This window comes from Grampus griseus (genome assembly GCF_964374135.1).
Source record: "Grampus griseus genome assembly, chromosome: 16".
Classification (NCBI taxonomy): Eukaryota; Metazoa; Chordata; class Mammalia; order Artiodactyla; family Delphinidae; genus Grampus; species Grampus griseus.
Window position 1 is genome coordinate 17,105,157 of NC_139010.1, and position 17,659 is coordinate 17,122,815.

At 34.8% G+C, this 17,659-nt stretch overlaps 1 protein-coding gene across 1 annotated transcript in view; it reads right to left on the bottom strand.

Moving 5' to 3' along the window:
* RTKN2 (rhotekin 2) overlaps positions 1 to 17,659 on the bottom strand; it is a gene marked incomplete at both ends in the record, with an annotated part of 77,048 nt that overhangs the window by 26,110 nt on the left and 33,279 nt on the right. The window contains 3 exons of the mRNA XM_082673000.1: positions 3,922 to 4,016; positions 14,522 to 14,716; positions 17,065 to 17,182. Coding sequence (XP_082529126.1) covers positions 3,922 to 4,016; positions 14,522 to 14,716; positions 17,065 to 17,182 — 408 coding nt within the window. The remainder of the gene's footprint in view (positions 1 to 3,921; positions 4,017 to 14,521; positions 14,717 to 17,064; positions 17,183 to 17,659) is intronic.

The window sequence follows — 17,659 nt, forward strand, 5'->3', positions numbered from 1 at the left end:
GGTTGGGTATTATTGCTGTAAGCACAGGTCTTTTCACAGTCTTTAACGCTAGTCTTTATTGTGTTTCTCAAAGAAAGAAGTATACCACATAGTTCCCATGCTTATTTGCTCAGGAGCATTTTATTAAAGGAGAATCTAGTAATATCTTATAGAACACTGAAGACGTGACACTGCTAAAATCGATGATTTCTTTGTGAATTTTATTCCCTTCCACAACCTTTCAGGTGACTTGGTTGAAAGAATGGGACCTTTCATCACCAATTCCATTATTCACACATCAATAGTATTTTGAGTCTTTAGGTGCTTTATCAGTAATCATGCCTAACCGGAATGCATAGCAGAAAGAGCACAGCCTTTCCTAGATTACTTGAAGTCTGGCTCGACCACTGGCTAGCTACATAATCTGGCATGTTACATTCTCTAAGCTGTATTTTACTCATTTGTAAAATATAAATGATAACAAAATGAGGAACTTGTGAAAGCACACAGCTAGCCAGTGCTAGAACTAGAATACGAACCTAAGGCTGATGGCTCCAGTCTCCACTATTAATCACTTCACTGTGATGCTCCCTTATAACTACGTCTCACAGAGACTAAGAATAAAAACTGCTTTAACAGTGTTCATTTATTTATTTATATTTTATTGTGGTACGAACATGTAATAGGAGATGTACTCTCTTAACAGATTTTTAGTGTACAATACAGTAGAGTTAACAAATGTTATAATGTTGTACAGCAGATCTCTAGAACTTATTCATCTTGTATAACTGAAGCTTTAGATCTGTTTATTAGCAGCTCCTCCTTTCTCCTTCTCCTAGCCCCTAGGAACTGCCATTCGACTCTCTGCTTCTAATAGTTTGTCTATTTTAGATACCTCATATAAGTGGAATCAGGTAGTATTTGTCCTTCTGTGACTGGTTGTTTCAGTTAGCATAGTGTCCTCAAGGATCATTCATGTTGTCACATATTGCAGAATTTCCTTTTTCAAGGTTGAATAATATTTCAATGAACAATGTCTGGCACATAATAGGCACTCAACATATGGTGATAATATTGGTAATTCTAGAGAACTAACACAAATGGAATTAAACAAACTTAATTTGCCAAGTTTTCTGATAAAATTGACAATGCTAATACTATTGCAAACTTCAAGTTTTGGGTGATAGAAGGCTTAATTAGATTGTTCAGACCAATCTTCCCACTGAAAACTACTAAAAATGCTGAACCAAAATATTTTAAAACTTTTCCCCAGAGCAAGAAAGAGGTAACAAAACTATAATAAACTTCCAGTACAAATCTGATAAATAAGAACCAGTGAGTTAAATGAGCACAGAAGCTGTGTTTGTCCTGAGAGCATTTGCCAATCCCAGAAAATCTCAATTTATGACTTAATGATCCTGCAAGACGAGGGAAGCAGAACAGAAATCACAGTCTGGGACCTGAACAATGTAGGCAGATTAATGGGACGATTCTCCTCATATTAAACTGATATCCCAAAGGAATCACCAACAGTGGTGAACCATGAGTAAACCAACCTAACTGCCCAGGATTCCCACTGCCCGGAGGTAGGGATGAAGGGATGCAGAGAAACTCAGACATGGTCTTTGCATAAAGTGAGGCCAGAATGATAGTCTCACCAGGTGCCTGCGAGATGCAAAAAGAGACACCGAGCATTAATTTATTCCTCTATGTAGACTTTCAATTACAATGACAAGCACATGAAGATAACTAGACGTGCAACAAATTGAGACATCATGACTGAGAACCAGTTAAAAAAAAAAAAGAGAGAAACTGATCAAGAAGGACTTTATATATCTGAATCATTAGCCATAGACTATAAAACAGCTATGCCTACTCTTTTAATAAAAACCTAAAAGATAATATTAACAATATATGCAGAGAATAAAAAGTGAGAAGTGGCATAGCAGATTTGAAAAAGTCAAACAGAACTTCTAGAAATAAGAAGTACAATAAGTGAAATGAAGAACTTGGTATATAGATTTATCAGCAGATCAGACAGAGCTGCAAAGAGAATAAAGGAAACAGAAGATAGTGCATTAAAAATCCAGAAAAGCAGCAAAGACAGACAAAAAGATGAGGAATACATCATAAAGGGTACTAAACATAGAGGATACAGTCAGAAAGACTAACATAGGTTTACTAGGAATGCTACAGGGAGAAAGGCAATAGAATGGATCAGAGGCTGCCTGAATAGACAAGTAAGATTTTGTCCAGAAATAATGAAAGACATCCATCAATTTAAAGAAGATCAAGGATGTCCAAAAGCAGCATAAATAAAATTCAATTTTACACCTATAGCACGGTGAAGCTTCAGAAAACCAAAGACAAAGAGAAAATTAAAAGTTACCTTCACAGAAGCAACACACTGACAAATGATTTTCGACAGCCAGTACGAGATGCCAGAAGGTACTGGAATTATATCTTTAATATTCACAAAGTAAAATATTAAAGTTTCTACATCATGTAAAAAATATCTTTCAAGAATGAAGCTAAACAAAGTCATCTTCAGACATACACAAAGAACTAAAAAGTATGATATTAGCAGAACAAACTGAAATAAATTCTAAGGATTACACTTCAAGCAGCAGGAAAATAATACCAGATGTAAGGTATAAGACACAAGCAGTACATGGAAACATGCAGGCAAATCTAAATAAATATTAAGTGTATAAAACATCTTGTGAAATTTAAAAACCAAACAGAATTATAATGTATAACAACAGCACATAGGTCAAAGAAATGGAGTTTATTCTAAAGTCCTTGCAGGATCTGAGAAAAAGGTAAAATTATCTTTTAATTTTAGACTTAAGTATGATTAATAAAATTTCTAGAGGTAATGTCTAAAAGATGAGAAAAAGAATTATAACTTTAATTAGAACAAGGAAAACCTGAAATGATAAAACTATCAATCCTTAAAGATGCAAGAAAGAGAAAACCACCATGGAATAAGTAAGACAAACAGAAAACACAGAATATGATGGTAGATTTAAACTCAAATACTTAATATCATATAATATGGGTTATAAACCATTTGATACTGAATGTAAAATACTGGTTTGATTTATCTTGGTTTTTAATATACAACCATCATAGACCAGAGATATCTCTCACTAGCCAATGCTTTTGTCAGTGTTTACACATACATTGACATAACATACACTGACGTAATGAGTGATCCGCAGAACCACTCATGCCTACCTTCTGTTGGTAGCAAGCAGGGGATATATGGGAAGGTAGGGCTAAATTAATCTTAAACCTTCTTCTCTAGATGATAATTTGTAGTTATAGTTTATTAAAAAGAAATATATAGCAAGGTGAAGAAGGGAGGTAAGTGATTAGAAGATTTGTAAAACAGCAGGAGCACTGTCCACGCTCCAAGATTATTTTTACCTATGATGAAAAATATAGAGTAATGTTGGGAAAGTAGTTTGGAAATATGATTTGGGTTACTTATTCTTTTTCATTTTTTGAAGTATAATATATAAAATTATATACTACCTTCCTTATACCTTTTGTTGTAAAGATAGATGGCTCTTCATGCTTTTACTGGCTTCCTCAATTTCAAATTTAAAAATAAGATACATCTTTGACAACTAGAAGAGTGGTAAAGTCACCAATTTCAAGTCAAAGACAAGGATTCAGAATATGCAAAACCTTTCTGTTCTCACCAAGCAAGCCTCACAGACAAATCTCTAGCAAACAGTAGAAAGAGAAAAATAAACTTTCTGCTTTGGGGGAAAAGGGACAGACATATTTTCAAGAATCCACAGAGTTACTCGTGACTACATTATTTAAGCCAATAATCACTTCAGGGGAACATATTAAAATTAAAAATTATTACTGTCACCACACATATATTGACATAACATGTATAATAAGTAAAATATAGACTGTACTTACCATCCCCATTAATAGACAGATTATGGGTCTTGAAGCTATTCTCAGCACTTTCCAAGCTCAGGGTAGTATGAGCTAGCAAACTGTACTTTGCACCACTAATAGTGAGAAAAAAGACATGTTTTAAGTATTTTAGTATATTTTCCACTACATAAAATATTTAGATGTTCAACAACAACAAAATAAACAACCCGATTAAAAAACGGGCAAAGGTCTTAAACAGACATTTCTCCAAAGAAAATATACAAATGGCCAATAAAAACATGAAGAGATACTCAAGATCATTAATCCTTAGGAAAACACAAATCAAAACCATAATGAGAAACCACTTCACACCCATTAGAATGGCCATTACTAAAATAAATAAATAAAAAGAAACAAAGCAACGAGTGTTGGCCAGGATGTGGTCAAACTGGAACCACTGTGCACTGCTGATGGAAACATAAAATGGTACAACCACTATGGAAAACAGTGTGGTCATTCTTCAAAAAATTAAAAATAGAATTACCATATAAAGTCTGATGAGAATTTTTATTAATTGGGCCAGGTGATATGTTTCATAAACCTTCTTTGTCTCTTACTAAATATGTAATAAAATCTCTATCACAAATATATATATATACATGTAGCAAGAATGCAATGCATGCATGCACTTCTTTAATAAACAATGGCATACCGCACGGAATGTTGTTCCCTGGGAGAATGCCTCTTGGTTTTGGGTATTTTTTTCAGTTTTATTGAGAAATAATTGCCATACATTACTGTATAAATTTAAGGCTTAAAGCATTTGATTTATTGGTTTGATATATCTTGGTTTTTAATATACAACCAATATAGACCAGAGGTATCTCTCACCAGCCAATGTTTTTGTCAGTGTTTACACAGGAAAATTTATGTTTCTTTCTCCAAAACTCAACAAAAAAATTTTAACAAAACAATGCACGAGTAGAATTTTAAGTTACATTCTGAATATGACTGGTATAATTCAGACTCCTGTGTAGATTACTGGGAAAGTCCACTAAGTATCAACAAATCTCCACTGTTTCTAAAGCTAAGAGGCACTAGCCTCATTCTCAGTGTGGGCCATTCTCTGCTATTTTCACTTATCCTGAACAAATTTCTGTAGTGCCTTCCATAATTAGCTCTTATTTTTCCCTACTGTTACATAAAAAGTGCCCCCCCAAAGTGGAGGAAGTATTCTTAAAAACTGTGGAGAAAGAATAGGAGCAATTGAGAACAGCAATTAGAATGAAGAGTAAATATTACTACACACAAAACTGCCTATTAACAATCATATGAGTTGTTTGGTGATCAGGGCACAATGTGTTAAACATGATCTCAACATGATAATTTGTCAACTGATAACATAGGTTTTATGCAACTACATTACAATTGTTCCTACTTACAATAATGGTAAATAGACTCCCTATCAGCATTTTAGTGCAAAACATGTTATTTTCAGGAACAGATTACTGACAGTAAGTGGATAAGTGATGCTGCGTGTATCTGACAAACAACAAGACGGCCGTGTGGCTGGAGTACAGTGAGGGAGAGTGAGACAAGATGTCTAAAAGGTAAGAAGGGGCAGACACTCTACACTGCAGTAGGGCATGCCCTGTAGAGCATGATAAGGATCCTGGATTTTATTCTGAGTGAGATGGGAAGCAAGTGGTAGATGTGGAGCAGAGGCATATGCTATGATATGACTTGTATTTTTAAATGATCTCTCTGGCTGCCATGTTGAGAACAGACCACAGAGGCCAAGATTGAAAATGGTAATGCCAACTAGAAAGTTACTGCACCTCACCAGTCCAGAACTGGTGCAGGCCTGGAACAGGGTGGTAGTTGATGGGGTAGTGAGAAGTGCTAAGATGCCTGATATAGTCTTAAAGTTGACCCAATGTGGTCATGGGATGTAAAAGAAAGGACAGAGTCAAGGACAACTCCAAGGCTTTTGGCCTGAGCAACCAGAAAAAGCGAATTGTCATTAACTGCAAGGAGGCTGACTGAAAGAATGGATATGGGAAGTAAGAATTTAGTTTTGAACAGATTAAGTTTGAGAATGGGTTGTAGGGTAGGCAGGTGGATATATGAATCTGCAGTTAGGAGAGGAAAAACTATTCAAGAAATTAAATTTGGGAGTTAACAGTATATAGATGAAATTCAATGAAAGTTAGTTAAATAAAATGTGCGAACTGAATATTGGGACACAAGTACTCCATCATTTCAGATTAAGTTGAAGAGCAATGAACAAAGGAGACAGGCAAGGGACTGTCACTGAGGCAGAAGAGACACCCCGAAAGTGGTATCCTGGAAGTCAAGTTCAAAAAGTGTTTCAGGAGAGTGATCAGTTGTGTTGAATAATGCTGAAAGGTCCAGGAGAAGGAATAATGATAAATGACCATGGTATTTGGCAACATGTAGATCACTGCTGACCTTGACAAGAGCAGTTTCTGAACGATGGATGAAACTTGGCTGAAATGGTTCAAGAGAGAATGGGAGGACAAAAAGTGGAGATAGAGAATATAAAAAACTTTTCTGTAAAGGATAGCTGTTAAATGGGGCAGAGGAAATGTGAGGTATTTCAGCATGTTTGTATGTTTTTGGAAATGATGCAGGAAAAGAAACACTGAAGATGTAGTAGAAGTGGGGGACATGTGCAGGAGCCTACTTCTGTGTACTTGAGAAGATGGGATCTAGTGTACAGGTGGGTGGCCTCAGATGGAGCAAAGGCAGTTACAAGGAAGGAAAGCAGCAAATAAATATACAGATGCAGGTAGGCTGATAGATTTGGTTGATGGAGGATATGCAAGTTCTCTTCTGATTACTTCAGCAGCATCAATGATATAGGAAATGAAGTCATCAGCTTTGAATAAGGAGTGGAGAGGAGTGGGTATTGGAGGTTTCATAAGAGAGAGTGACACAATGTGAAATACTCTGACGAGAGGTAAAGTGGAGGGCTACGGACACTTAGTAGGACTGCACATACTGGAACTCACTTAAGGTTAGTGATCCCTCTAAAGTGAGACCAGTCCGTATGACTGTTTTCTCCAGGTTCCTCATCTATTCCTCATGAGTGCAGGTGCAGAAGAGCTAAAGGCAGGATTTAACCAAGGTTGAATTTTTTCCAAGGTAAGTATGACAAAAGGAGAGAAATGCTAGGAAAGAACAAAATGGTAAATCATAGAACTTGAGCTAAGTTGGAGTCAGAGTACTGAAAGGAGAAAGCTGGAAACGTGGGAGGTGGTAGATAGTGTGGGACACTACTACAGAGACCAGATAAGACCTAGGGTACAATTGTGGGGTGGATGGCTAAAATAGGCATGAGAACAAGATCACTGGAGGCAAAGAGGTCATCAAACTTAGAGGTCAAAGTATTAGATGGACAGTCTGTATGTATTTTAAATCCAACAAGAAAAATACCTGAAATAGTGAGAGGCAGAGACTGGGAGAGAAAGAGAATGAAGATACTTTGCGTTTTATTTTTAGGAGTGATGTAATTTATTCTCGCTGACCACTAAAAACATTAGAGTATGCGTCACTTCAGGAATAGCATCATTTCCATACACAGTGCAGTACGAAATACTGCTTTTAGTGCGCACAGGAAGTAGCTAATATAACTTTTAATAAAGCTCATTTGCACTGAGTGCGCTGGAGAGGTGACAACCTGTGTGACAAAAGAGGCTAAAATTATGTGATGACCCAAGTATATGTTTAATTTTTTTCTCAGGCCTTAAAAAGTAATTGTAACTAAGACACCTTTTCCTCAACTACTTTAAGGTAAACATGTAATACATTTGCCTCTATTTCCAATGAATTACACATCTTAAAATAACAATACAAAAAACATTATTGATAACCTCCCCTAAGAATAAGCTATGAGAGAGACGGTTGATAGTGGTCATTAAAATGATCATGTGAAGAGTCTGTAATAACTCAAGAAGAAAATGTGTGTGTGTATATACATGCATGTATATGAATGTGTAGTATAATTATGAATATCTATCCCCAAGGCTAGGAATTTTAAAACCTGGAGGAAAAATATCAGTTCAAAATTATAAAAAGTATTTGATTTAGGGTGAACTATGAATACATTTTTTTCTCTTCTAGATTCTATTTCTCAAGTTTATATTACTTTTGTAATGAAATAATAAATGCCATAGGATTTGTGAAGTGGTGGTAGGATGAAAACCTCCCCCCAAAATCAGAGACATGCAAAGCTTTGTAATACTACATCTACCTATGTGCAGTTTAAGGCACTTTAACATGCAATATCTTTAAGAGTTCACAATAGCTACTTAAGGTAGGCAGGGCAGATATTTCGGTCCATATTTTCAAATGATGAAACTGAAGTTCAGAGAATGTAATTGACTTGCCTATAACTAGCAAGTGGTACACTGGAAACAGAATCCCACTATACTTTACTTACTACCTTCATACTTTCTTACGAATTTTGAGTGCAGGAAACATGACTTACTAACGTTTAGATCCAAAGTACCATGTGACATAACTGCTGAATTATAATTTCTAAGATGATTAAATGAATGAATAAACAAAATTATACCCAACAGGTGAGTAATTCCTTAGTTATTTTTGAACACTGCATTATCTTTCACACTACCAAACCATTAACACCACTGTTCCTCAAAACATAAATAATCCACTTATTCTGCCCAAGGATATTTGTTTTGTAACTTCAATCCAATTTAAAATGTAGTATTGGGGCTTATTTTTTTTTAATACACATTTTTGTCCAGTAAATAATCACTCTCAATTTTACTAGTTTTCACAATTCTTTAAAATTACAATTTATACAATGAAGAATAATGTACTAAATGGTTCTCAAGGAGCATAAAATAGTTAATTCAGCTATTAGAAACACTGGGAAAATCTAGCTACAGGAATTTCAGTAAGCTAAATTCCACAAATAAAATGAGTAAATGAATCACACCAGGGAGCATGCTAAAAATTACCAAAAATGTTCACTGTCTTCTTTCAGATCAAACAATACTTTATGATGATATTTCAAGTTACTTCATTTTTAAACCATGACTAATTACAATGTCAATGCTTCCAAAATCAACAATGATCTCAGTTTTAAAACATTCTTGTCAGGATAACGTTTTCTTACTAAAACATTACTCTCATTCTTTTTAGCCAACCCTAATATTGAGTTCCCAAAAGTTTAATCAGCTACATTTTTTTAAAAAAGCAAATAGGCCAATTGTTGTAACATTTGATGGAGCGGGGTTTCCAAAAATGTTATGAAAAAATAAATGACTACCTTAAACGGTAGTCTGAAAAAAATGCACTCTTTTGTTAGGAAGAACAGCTATATTTGGGCACATGCCATATAATTAGAGAAGATATAGTTTGCCCATTTTGGTTAAAAATTAAAAGCTATATTAGGAATCTTCTCATTGAACTAGATCACTATTAAAGAAATAAAAATTGATCCTCTTATGCATTCTGATTACTAATGCTATTCTCAAACTCCTATCAGGGTGCTGAAGTGGTCACTTAAGGAAGTATCAGGTAAGAGTAGTTCTGGGCTATGAGTTTAACCTAGTATACTTGGCATTCACACCAGAAGCTCAAAAGAATGCTGGTATTAGAAGAATATAATTTGGTGATATGTTATAAAAGGCTTTACCCTATCTTTTTATCAGCTTTAATGGTATAAATAAGCAAATGGCATGCAAGTTTCATGGGAAATGTTGATAAGGAAAATTGGTGTCTGGATTCACGAAATAAACCAAATAGAATGACAAATCTGAAGAGGAGAATGAACACTTCAAGACAAATATGGCAGTCCCTATTACAAAGAGCTTAATAGCAATAATGTTACTCTCAAATACACCTCTAGGCTTTGAAGAGGAGTATAGGTTAAACACAAGTTCCAACATCACTTAGACTATCTTCTATGAAATGATAAACATTGGTTTTTCAATTTTAAAATATCTGTCTACATTTTATAATCCTATGAAGGTTTCTAAACTGAAGTGCTTCAGCATGAATTTGAAAAAAAATTTCAGAAAAAGCACTGGTCTCAGAACAGTAAAAATAGTAACAATAATAGTAACAGCTACATTTATTAAATGCTTACTACATACCAAGCTCATGAATTACCTTTTTGAGTCTCATAATAATCCAATGGCGTTCGATATTATTACATTTTTATTATTCCCATTTTACAGAGGGAAAAATAAAAACCCAGAGTAAATTAATCCGTCTTGGGTCACACAAATAATAAATGACAGGATAGAAAAATCAAGTATTCCCTGCCAAACAATGAAATTTTAAACTGTTTGAGAAGCCCAGTCATTGTTTTTACATGCTTGAAAGGTATATGAAACCCTAAAATGTCTCTAAGGAGCCTTCTAAAAATAGATGATTATGTCTAAGCATCCTTACCTTTCATGAGAAAACTGAGGCCCAGGAAATAATGTAACTTGTTCAGGACACTACTGGTCCTGTTTTTTTTTTTTTTAACATCTTTATTGGTATATAATTGCTTTACAATGGTGTGTTAGTTTCTGCTTTATAACAAAGTGAATCAGCTATACATATACATATATCCCCATATCACCTCCCTCTTGTGTCTCCCTCCCACCCTCCCTATCCCACCCCTCTAGGTGGTCACAAAGCACCGAGCTGATCTCCCTGTGCTATGTGGCTGCTTTCCACTAGCTATTTTACATTTGGTAGTGTATAAATGTCGATGCCACTCTCTCACTTCGTCCCAGCTTACCCTTCCCCCTCCCGTGTCCTCAAGTCCATTCTCTACATCTGCATCTTTATTCCTGTTCTGCCCCTAGGTTCTTCAGAACCATTTTTTTTTTTTTTTAGATTCCATATATATGTGTTAGCATACGGTATTTGTTTTTCTCTTTCTGACTTACTTCACTCTGTATGACAGACTGTAGGTCCATCCACCTCACTACAAATAACTCAATTTCATTTCTTTTTATGGCTGAGCAATATTCCCTTGTATATATGTGCCACATCTTCTTCATCCATTCACCTGTCGATGGACACTTAGGTTGCTTCCACGTACTGGCTACTGTAAATAGAGCTGCAATGAACATTGTGGTACATGACTCCTTCTTAGGGTATATGCCCAATAGTGGGATTGCTGGGTCGTATGGTAGTTCTATTTTTAGTTTTTTAAGGAACCTCCATACTGTTCTCCATAGTGGCTGTTATCAATTTACATTCCCACCAACAGTGCAAGAGGGTTCCCTCTTCTCCACACCCTCTCCAGCATTTATTGTTTGCAGATATTTCGATGATCAGTGTGAAGTGATACCTCATTGTAGTTTTGACTTGTATTTCTCTAATGATTAGTGATGTTGAGCATCCTTTCATGTGTTTGTTGGCAGTCTGTATATCTTCTTTGGAGAAATGTCTATTTAGGTCTTCTGCCCATTTTTGGATTGGGTTGTTTGTTTTTTGATATTGAGCTGCATGAGCTGCTTGTAAATTCTGGAGATTAATCCTTTGTCAGTTGCTTCATTTGCAAATATTTTCTCCCATTCTGAGGGTTATCTTTTCATCTTGTTTATGTTTTCCTTTGCTGTGCAAAAGCTTTGAAGTTTCATTAGGTCCCATTTGTTTACTGTTGTTTTTGTTTCCATTTCTCTAGGAGGTGGGTCAAAAAGGATCTTGCTGTGATTTATGTCATAGAGTGTTCTGCCTATGTTGGTCCTGTTTTTTTTTTTTTTTAAATAAAGAATTTTGCTGCTTAAAAACGTTTTAAAACTACTAACTTGGTGATTATCTCTTTCAGTTCTAAAATCTATGCTTCAAACTAGAAATACAATTGTTCATTCAATCATCAAAAAGACAGAGTTCCATTACCTTATAGTTGAATTAAAGCATTTTCCAGCAAATACTTGATTATCACCTTAATCTACAAAAGTTTTAAGACGGCCTTAATTCTAAAGGAAGAAAATGAAAGGGTATCCCTCCCTCCTTTTTAATGACATTTATATTAGCAAAGATTTACATCTTCTATGCCTTCTTTTTTTCAGTGGATGGGACCCATTCAACAATCATGAAATCAATTTAATGATTCATAAACTGAATTAAAAGAAACTGAAAATAACTAGAATAAAAAAAGTCAAGTGACTATACTATAAATAGCAAGGGCTAAGTATTGCTTCACGAAATCTGTCTGCTTATGTTACTGTGCATTCAGTAATAATGTAAAATGTATTTCTTACTGTGGCTCTCAATCAAAATAAACTGAAAGCCACAATGCTAGGGTCCCAAGTCACTTTCACATGTAATATATCTGATATGAAAAGAGTTATTTAGTTACATTTTGATGATTGATAGTTCCAGGATCTACACCCAAAATATTTTGCTTTTTGTAATTACAGTAAAATTACTTACATGCTGAAGAGCCAATCCTACCAAGACATGCAAAGAAATTCTAGGAATGCAGCCTGTACAACAGTTTTCCCAAGAAACATAAAAGATAAAAATACTTGTAAAGAAGCAAACACAATGTTTAAAGAAAGTATCTGAAAGAAACCAGGGCTTCTTGAAGAGATGGTGATTCCAACTGTGGGCAGAAAAACAGAAGATGAACATGGAACATGTTCCCTGGCCAGAGAGCAAAGAAGCTAATCAGAGATTAGGTTGTGTCAAAAGGACGCAGAGTCAGCTTAAAGGTTCCCCACTGATCAAAGATGGGACAAATTGGCTTCAAAGAGAATAACTGTAATAGACTGAAACACAAATATATAAAAATACAAGAGTTCAAATAAAACAAAACATTGATCACCTCCATGGTAGAACATCAACTTATTATTCTAAAATGAAGGAACCGAGTATTTTTTTCCTCCTTCTCCTCTACCAATTTTTTTGCATTTATATCCAGAGAGTTAACAAAAGAAAGTTCTTCTTTGAGAGAATTCTAGGTTTAAAAATAAATGCAGAACTTCCCTGGTGGCGCAGTGGTTAAGAATCCGCCTGCCAATGCAGGAGACATGGGTTAGAGCCCTGGTCCGGGAAGATCCCACATGCCATGGAGCAACTAAGCCCACGCGCCACAACTACTGAGTCTGTGCTCTAGAGCCCACAAGCCACAACTACTGAAGCGCGTGCGCGCACCTAGAACCCGTGCTCTGCAACAAGAGAAGCCACCACAATGAGAAGCCTGTGCACCGCAACGAAGAGTAGCCCCTGCTCTCTGCAACTAGAGAAAGCCCGCATGCAGCAACAAAGACCCAGCGCAGCCAATAATAAATAAATAATTTTTTTAAAAAAGAGAGAAAAGAATCAAGATAAAATATAAATAAATAAAGGACAAATTTAGAAAGTCACCAAATTATAACCCCTAATGAAATAATGAATGACCTGCAATAGCTGCTAACACCATTAGATAAAAGATTGATAGGGAACTTTATAATGGATGGATCAGGCTGACAACACCTGAACCCACTGGTCAGGTTTAACGTGAGTAAAAGTGAGACAAGACCTCCAAATGGGATACAGTAGAAAGTACATTGTCCTAAAAGAGAACCTGAAACTAATCAGTCCTCTAGATCTGACTACAAGTTGTAGGAAACACAGGGGATAGAAAAAGATGTTTAAAAAGACCACAAAGATGGAATCAGATAAATTCAAAATATGGGAAATCTATAAGATCTGGCTTCTTCGATAAATAATGGCAAGGAAAAAAGTAGATGGGAAATTGTTAAAGATTAAAAGACTCACCTAAATGCAATGTTGTAGACCTTGTTTGCATCTTGACTTGCATAGATCAGAAGAGAACTTCCTCAGAATTGGGGCAATTTGAACACAGACTGGACATCAGATGATATTCAGAACTTATTTTTTATTTTGTTAGATGTGATAATGGTAATGTGGTTTTGTTATAAAGAAATAAAATATTTTTTAAAATCTTTAAGACTAATGCATGACATATGCAGAAATCCAATTAGTAGACTGATATGTAGCAAACAACTTAACATGTAGATAGTCCCTTTTCAAGAAAAATAATTCATCTTTCTGCTAGATACTGGAATTCAAAATCACTGAAAGCACACTGTCACCCAACTTTCTACTTTCTTTTTTTAATTAATTAATTTATTTATTTTTGGCTGCGTTGGGTCTTCGTTGCTGCACGCGGGCTTTCTCTAGTTGCGGCGAGCAGGGGCTACTCTTTGTTGCGGTGCGCGGGCTTCTCATTGCGGTGGCTTCTCTTGCTTCAGAGCACAGGTTCTAGGTGCGCGGGCTTCAGAAGTTTTGGCTTGTGGGCTCTAAAGCGCAGGCTCAGTAGTTATGGCACACGGGCTTAGCTGCTCCGCGGCATGTGGGATCTTCCCGGGACCAGAGCTCGAACCCGTGTCTCCTGCATTGGCAGGCAGATTCTTAACCACTGTGCCACCAGGGAAGCTCCAACTTTCTACTTTCAAAGGAAGGTATTAAGGATAACTCAGCTGGGTAAATGTCAGACAACCAAGTTATATTCCTGCCTCAGGATGTTTTTTCCCATTTAAAATGTAAAGATATTCTCCATATACAATACTTTAAAATGTCACAAATACATAATTATACTGTATCGCTGTAAATATTGTATTAGAAAACTTACTAAATAGCAGAACTGAAGGACGAGCACATTTCATGATCTTCTTGAAGCACTGAACTTATTTTCTTCCCTGTAGCTTTGCTTATAGATGTCTTCAGTTTCTTAGCTAATTTTTTTGGTGTGTTGGTTATAGAAGAGTCTTCTGTACAGCAACTATATACTTCCACCTTTATTTGAAAGTCTGGCCCTGCTTCATTACTAAAAACAAGGACAATCATAATGTTAGAAATTTAACTCAGTAGAAAATAAAATAACATCCTGTGATGTTTTCATAACATTTAAAAGCAGCATTTGGAACAGGTTTATGTTAATATATGTTAATGAGATAGAAATCCCAGTGTTTATTTAGTATCTAAATGACCTGAGAGAGTCACTACAACTTCGAGAGCTACCAGCTTCTAAAGTAGGGCAATCTTAACTCAATTTAACCAATATTTACAGGCAAATTATTTAAAGGAAAAGAATAAAATGCCCTGGTCATTTCGTTGCCAATGCTATTTCTCCTTTTCATTCCTATAATATAGCTGTTTTTAAGGTATTTACATTATATGTATGATTTCCTGAAATCACGATTCCTCCAAAGGAAAAAGATTTGAAAACAAAGAACACAAAGAAAATTAAAAGAAACAAAAGCTTTCTTCTGCTGAAACCTTTAGTTTTCACGCCTTTTTCATAAAGAGTCATACAGTCCACTCAACACCGCGCCCCTCCTCCCCGCTCCACCTTTGTACTTAATAACTCTGAAATAACATTTCACTATTTAGTTGTACAGGAGAAAACAAACAAAAAAATGAATATAAAGAGATATATTTCAAGGCATGAACTCCTTGAGGGGGAGTGATGTCTTGGTAATCTTTGTATTCTTAATCTAGCATAAAAGATATTCAGTATGTATTTATTAAACCAATATGCAGAAAATCTGCAATGCCAAGATTGGCTTTGCTCTTTCTCAGACACAGTGAACTATCTTTACTATAAACGATTGTGGTGATGTTAGTAACAGTAAAATATACTTCAAATCGCAAAGGAGGTCCATCAGCAGTAGATGTTGTCTGTAGAGGACAATCCATCAGCCTCAGAGATTTTAAAAACACAGCATAGACTTTTTAAGATTTAAATAGCCAAACTATAGTTTGAATAAATCCAAGGAATAACTTCCAAATATTTTTATAGTTTATTATTTGGCAACTCTGAAACATACAGTATTCCTGGTAATGACTAACAAATGTCAATATTTAGAGAAAAACCAGAGATTCATAAATATTGAATACTTATTAAAACAATCATAACAAAAAGCACATTTTAAAATAACATTTAGAACATCTGTGAGCAGTTATTTTTAGAACAATTTAAAATATTTACAGAATTAAAAAAAAATTATAAATCATGAGTTGTCTTCCCAAGTAACTTGCATTGTTCTTTCTGTGAAAAAAATTATGATTTTTGTCTTTGTGGTAAAAACAAACAATAGCAAAGTGATGTGAAGAAAAGAGTCCATTAACAGGATGATTTTGGCAGGAAAAGATGCACTAGTAATAGTTGATAATGGAAATAAGTATATTTAGGTAAATAATAAATATTTATTTTTAAGTCTCAGTTATGTAAACATTTGGCAATATTTGGGGCATCCTAAGTAAATTTCTTTGGTTCAACAGAGCTTATAAGATGGCCTGCACTACTGCTGATAACTCAGAAAAATGTATTATATTTTTCTGTGCTGTACAATTCCTTATGGGACACTGAACCAAAGCCACAAAACATGGTTTGCAATCATTTTTTTAATGCTACATGAGTGGCAAAACTAGTACTTTCAATCTCAACTGTATATAGCTCCATAGCTAAAGATGGAAAAAACATGTATATTGATTTTAATAGTTAAGTAGTTATTAATATTTGGATGCAAAGATACTGTCTTTGAAATCCTGTAAGAAATAAAAATCACATACTGATTTAGGCCAATAGAAAAAAAGGCCAGGAAAAACTTATGTTAGTTAAAAATGATTTCTATGGCTACCTGAGGAGTTCTTTCTGATTCTATATTATGACCACAATAAAATGAGCCTGTAAAAGAGCAGGGGCAATAAAAACAGCCCTGAGGATCACCCAACTTTTTATTGTTTTGGAGTGAAAACATGGAAGTGCACCATAAGAAAAAAAATATCTCAAAATTTTACCAAAGTACTTTGCCTATGGTACATATTTCAGAACTATCTCATAAAGTTGTTATACTATTTTGGTATTTCTGTAACCAAATCTCCTATATGAGATGTAAGAACCTCTTTTATGCCCAAATTCACTCTACATAAAATAATGTTATAATGAGATTCCATTGTATTCATAGTGTTACTACTAATATTACATGATTTCCACTTTATTTTACACTGGAAAAATCTCAAATGCAGAGATGGGCTTATTTTGAACAATGCAATGTTCAAAATCAATTTAAAGATTTTAATGCTTCAGAAATAATCCAATAAATTTGCCTTCCTTTGAAAAAGGTAGAATTTTAGATTCTTTTCATTCAATGAAGATTAAAAAATACTTACAATATGGTCACATTTTCAAAACATATATCTGTGATTGTTTTATCCACAATCACCATGTCAGTATCAAAAACTTCAGCTCCCATTTTGAATAAACAAAAAATGGCATAGCGCTGTGATCCTAGAGAAGAAAAACAACATAACACAATGATTCATGTGATGAATCATGCCTATATTATGTTAAAATCTGCTTGAAAATGAAAATAATTAGTCTAAATATTTGCTAATAGATTCTTATTTTCATACATTGTACACTGTAATCCTTTAACTTTTTATAGAGACTGTTTTGCCAATATATATTAATAGCTTGCCCAACTAAGGCACAACAATTAAAGTAGGGAGTATCAAAAAATAAAGTTAAAAATAGAGGCCTCTCAGCACCCTAAAAGTACCCACCAAACTCACAAATTTTATTCCTAGAAAACTCTTTAAGCTTTAATTAATAGCAAATTTATTATTTTATGTACATACTATTACCCCTGTCATTTGGTTTCCAAGTATATTTTAAGAAAAATAAGTTTTCTATTATGAGAGGTTAGGAGCAAGCACATTAACAGCAAAACATTTTCCACCAAACTGAAAGGGAGGAAACCACAAA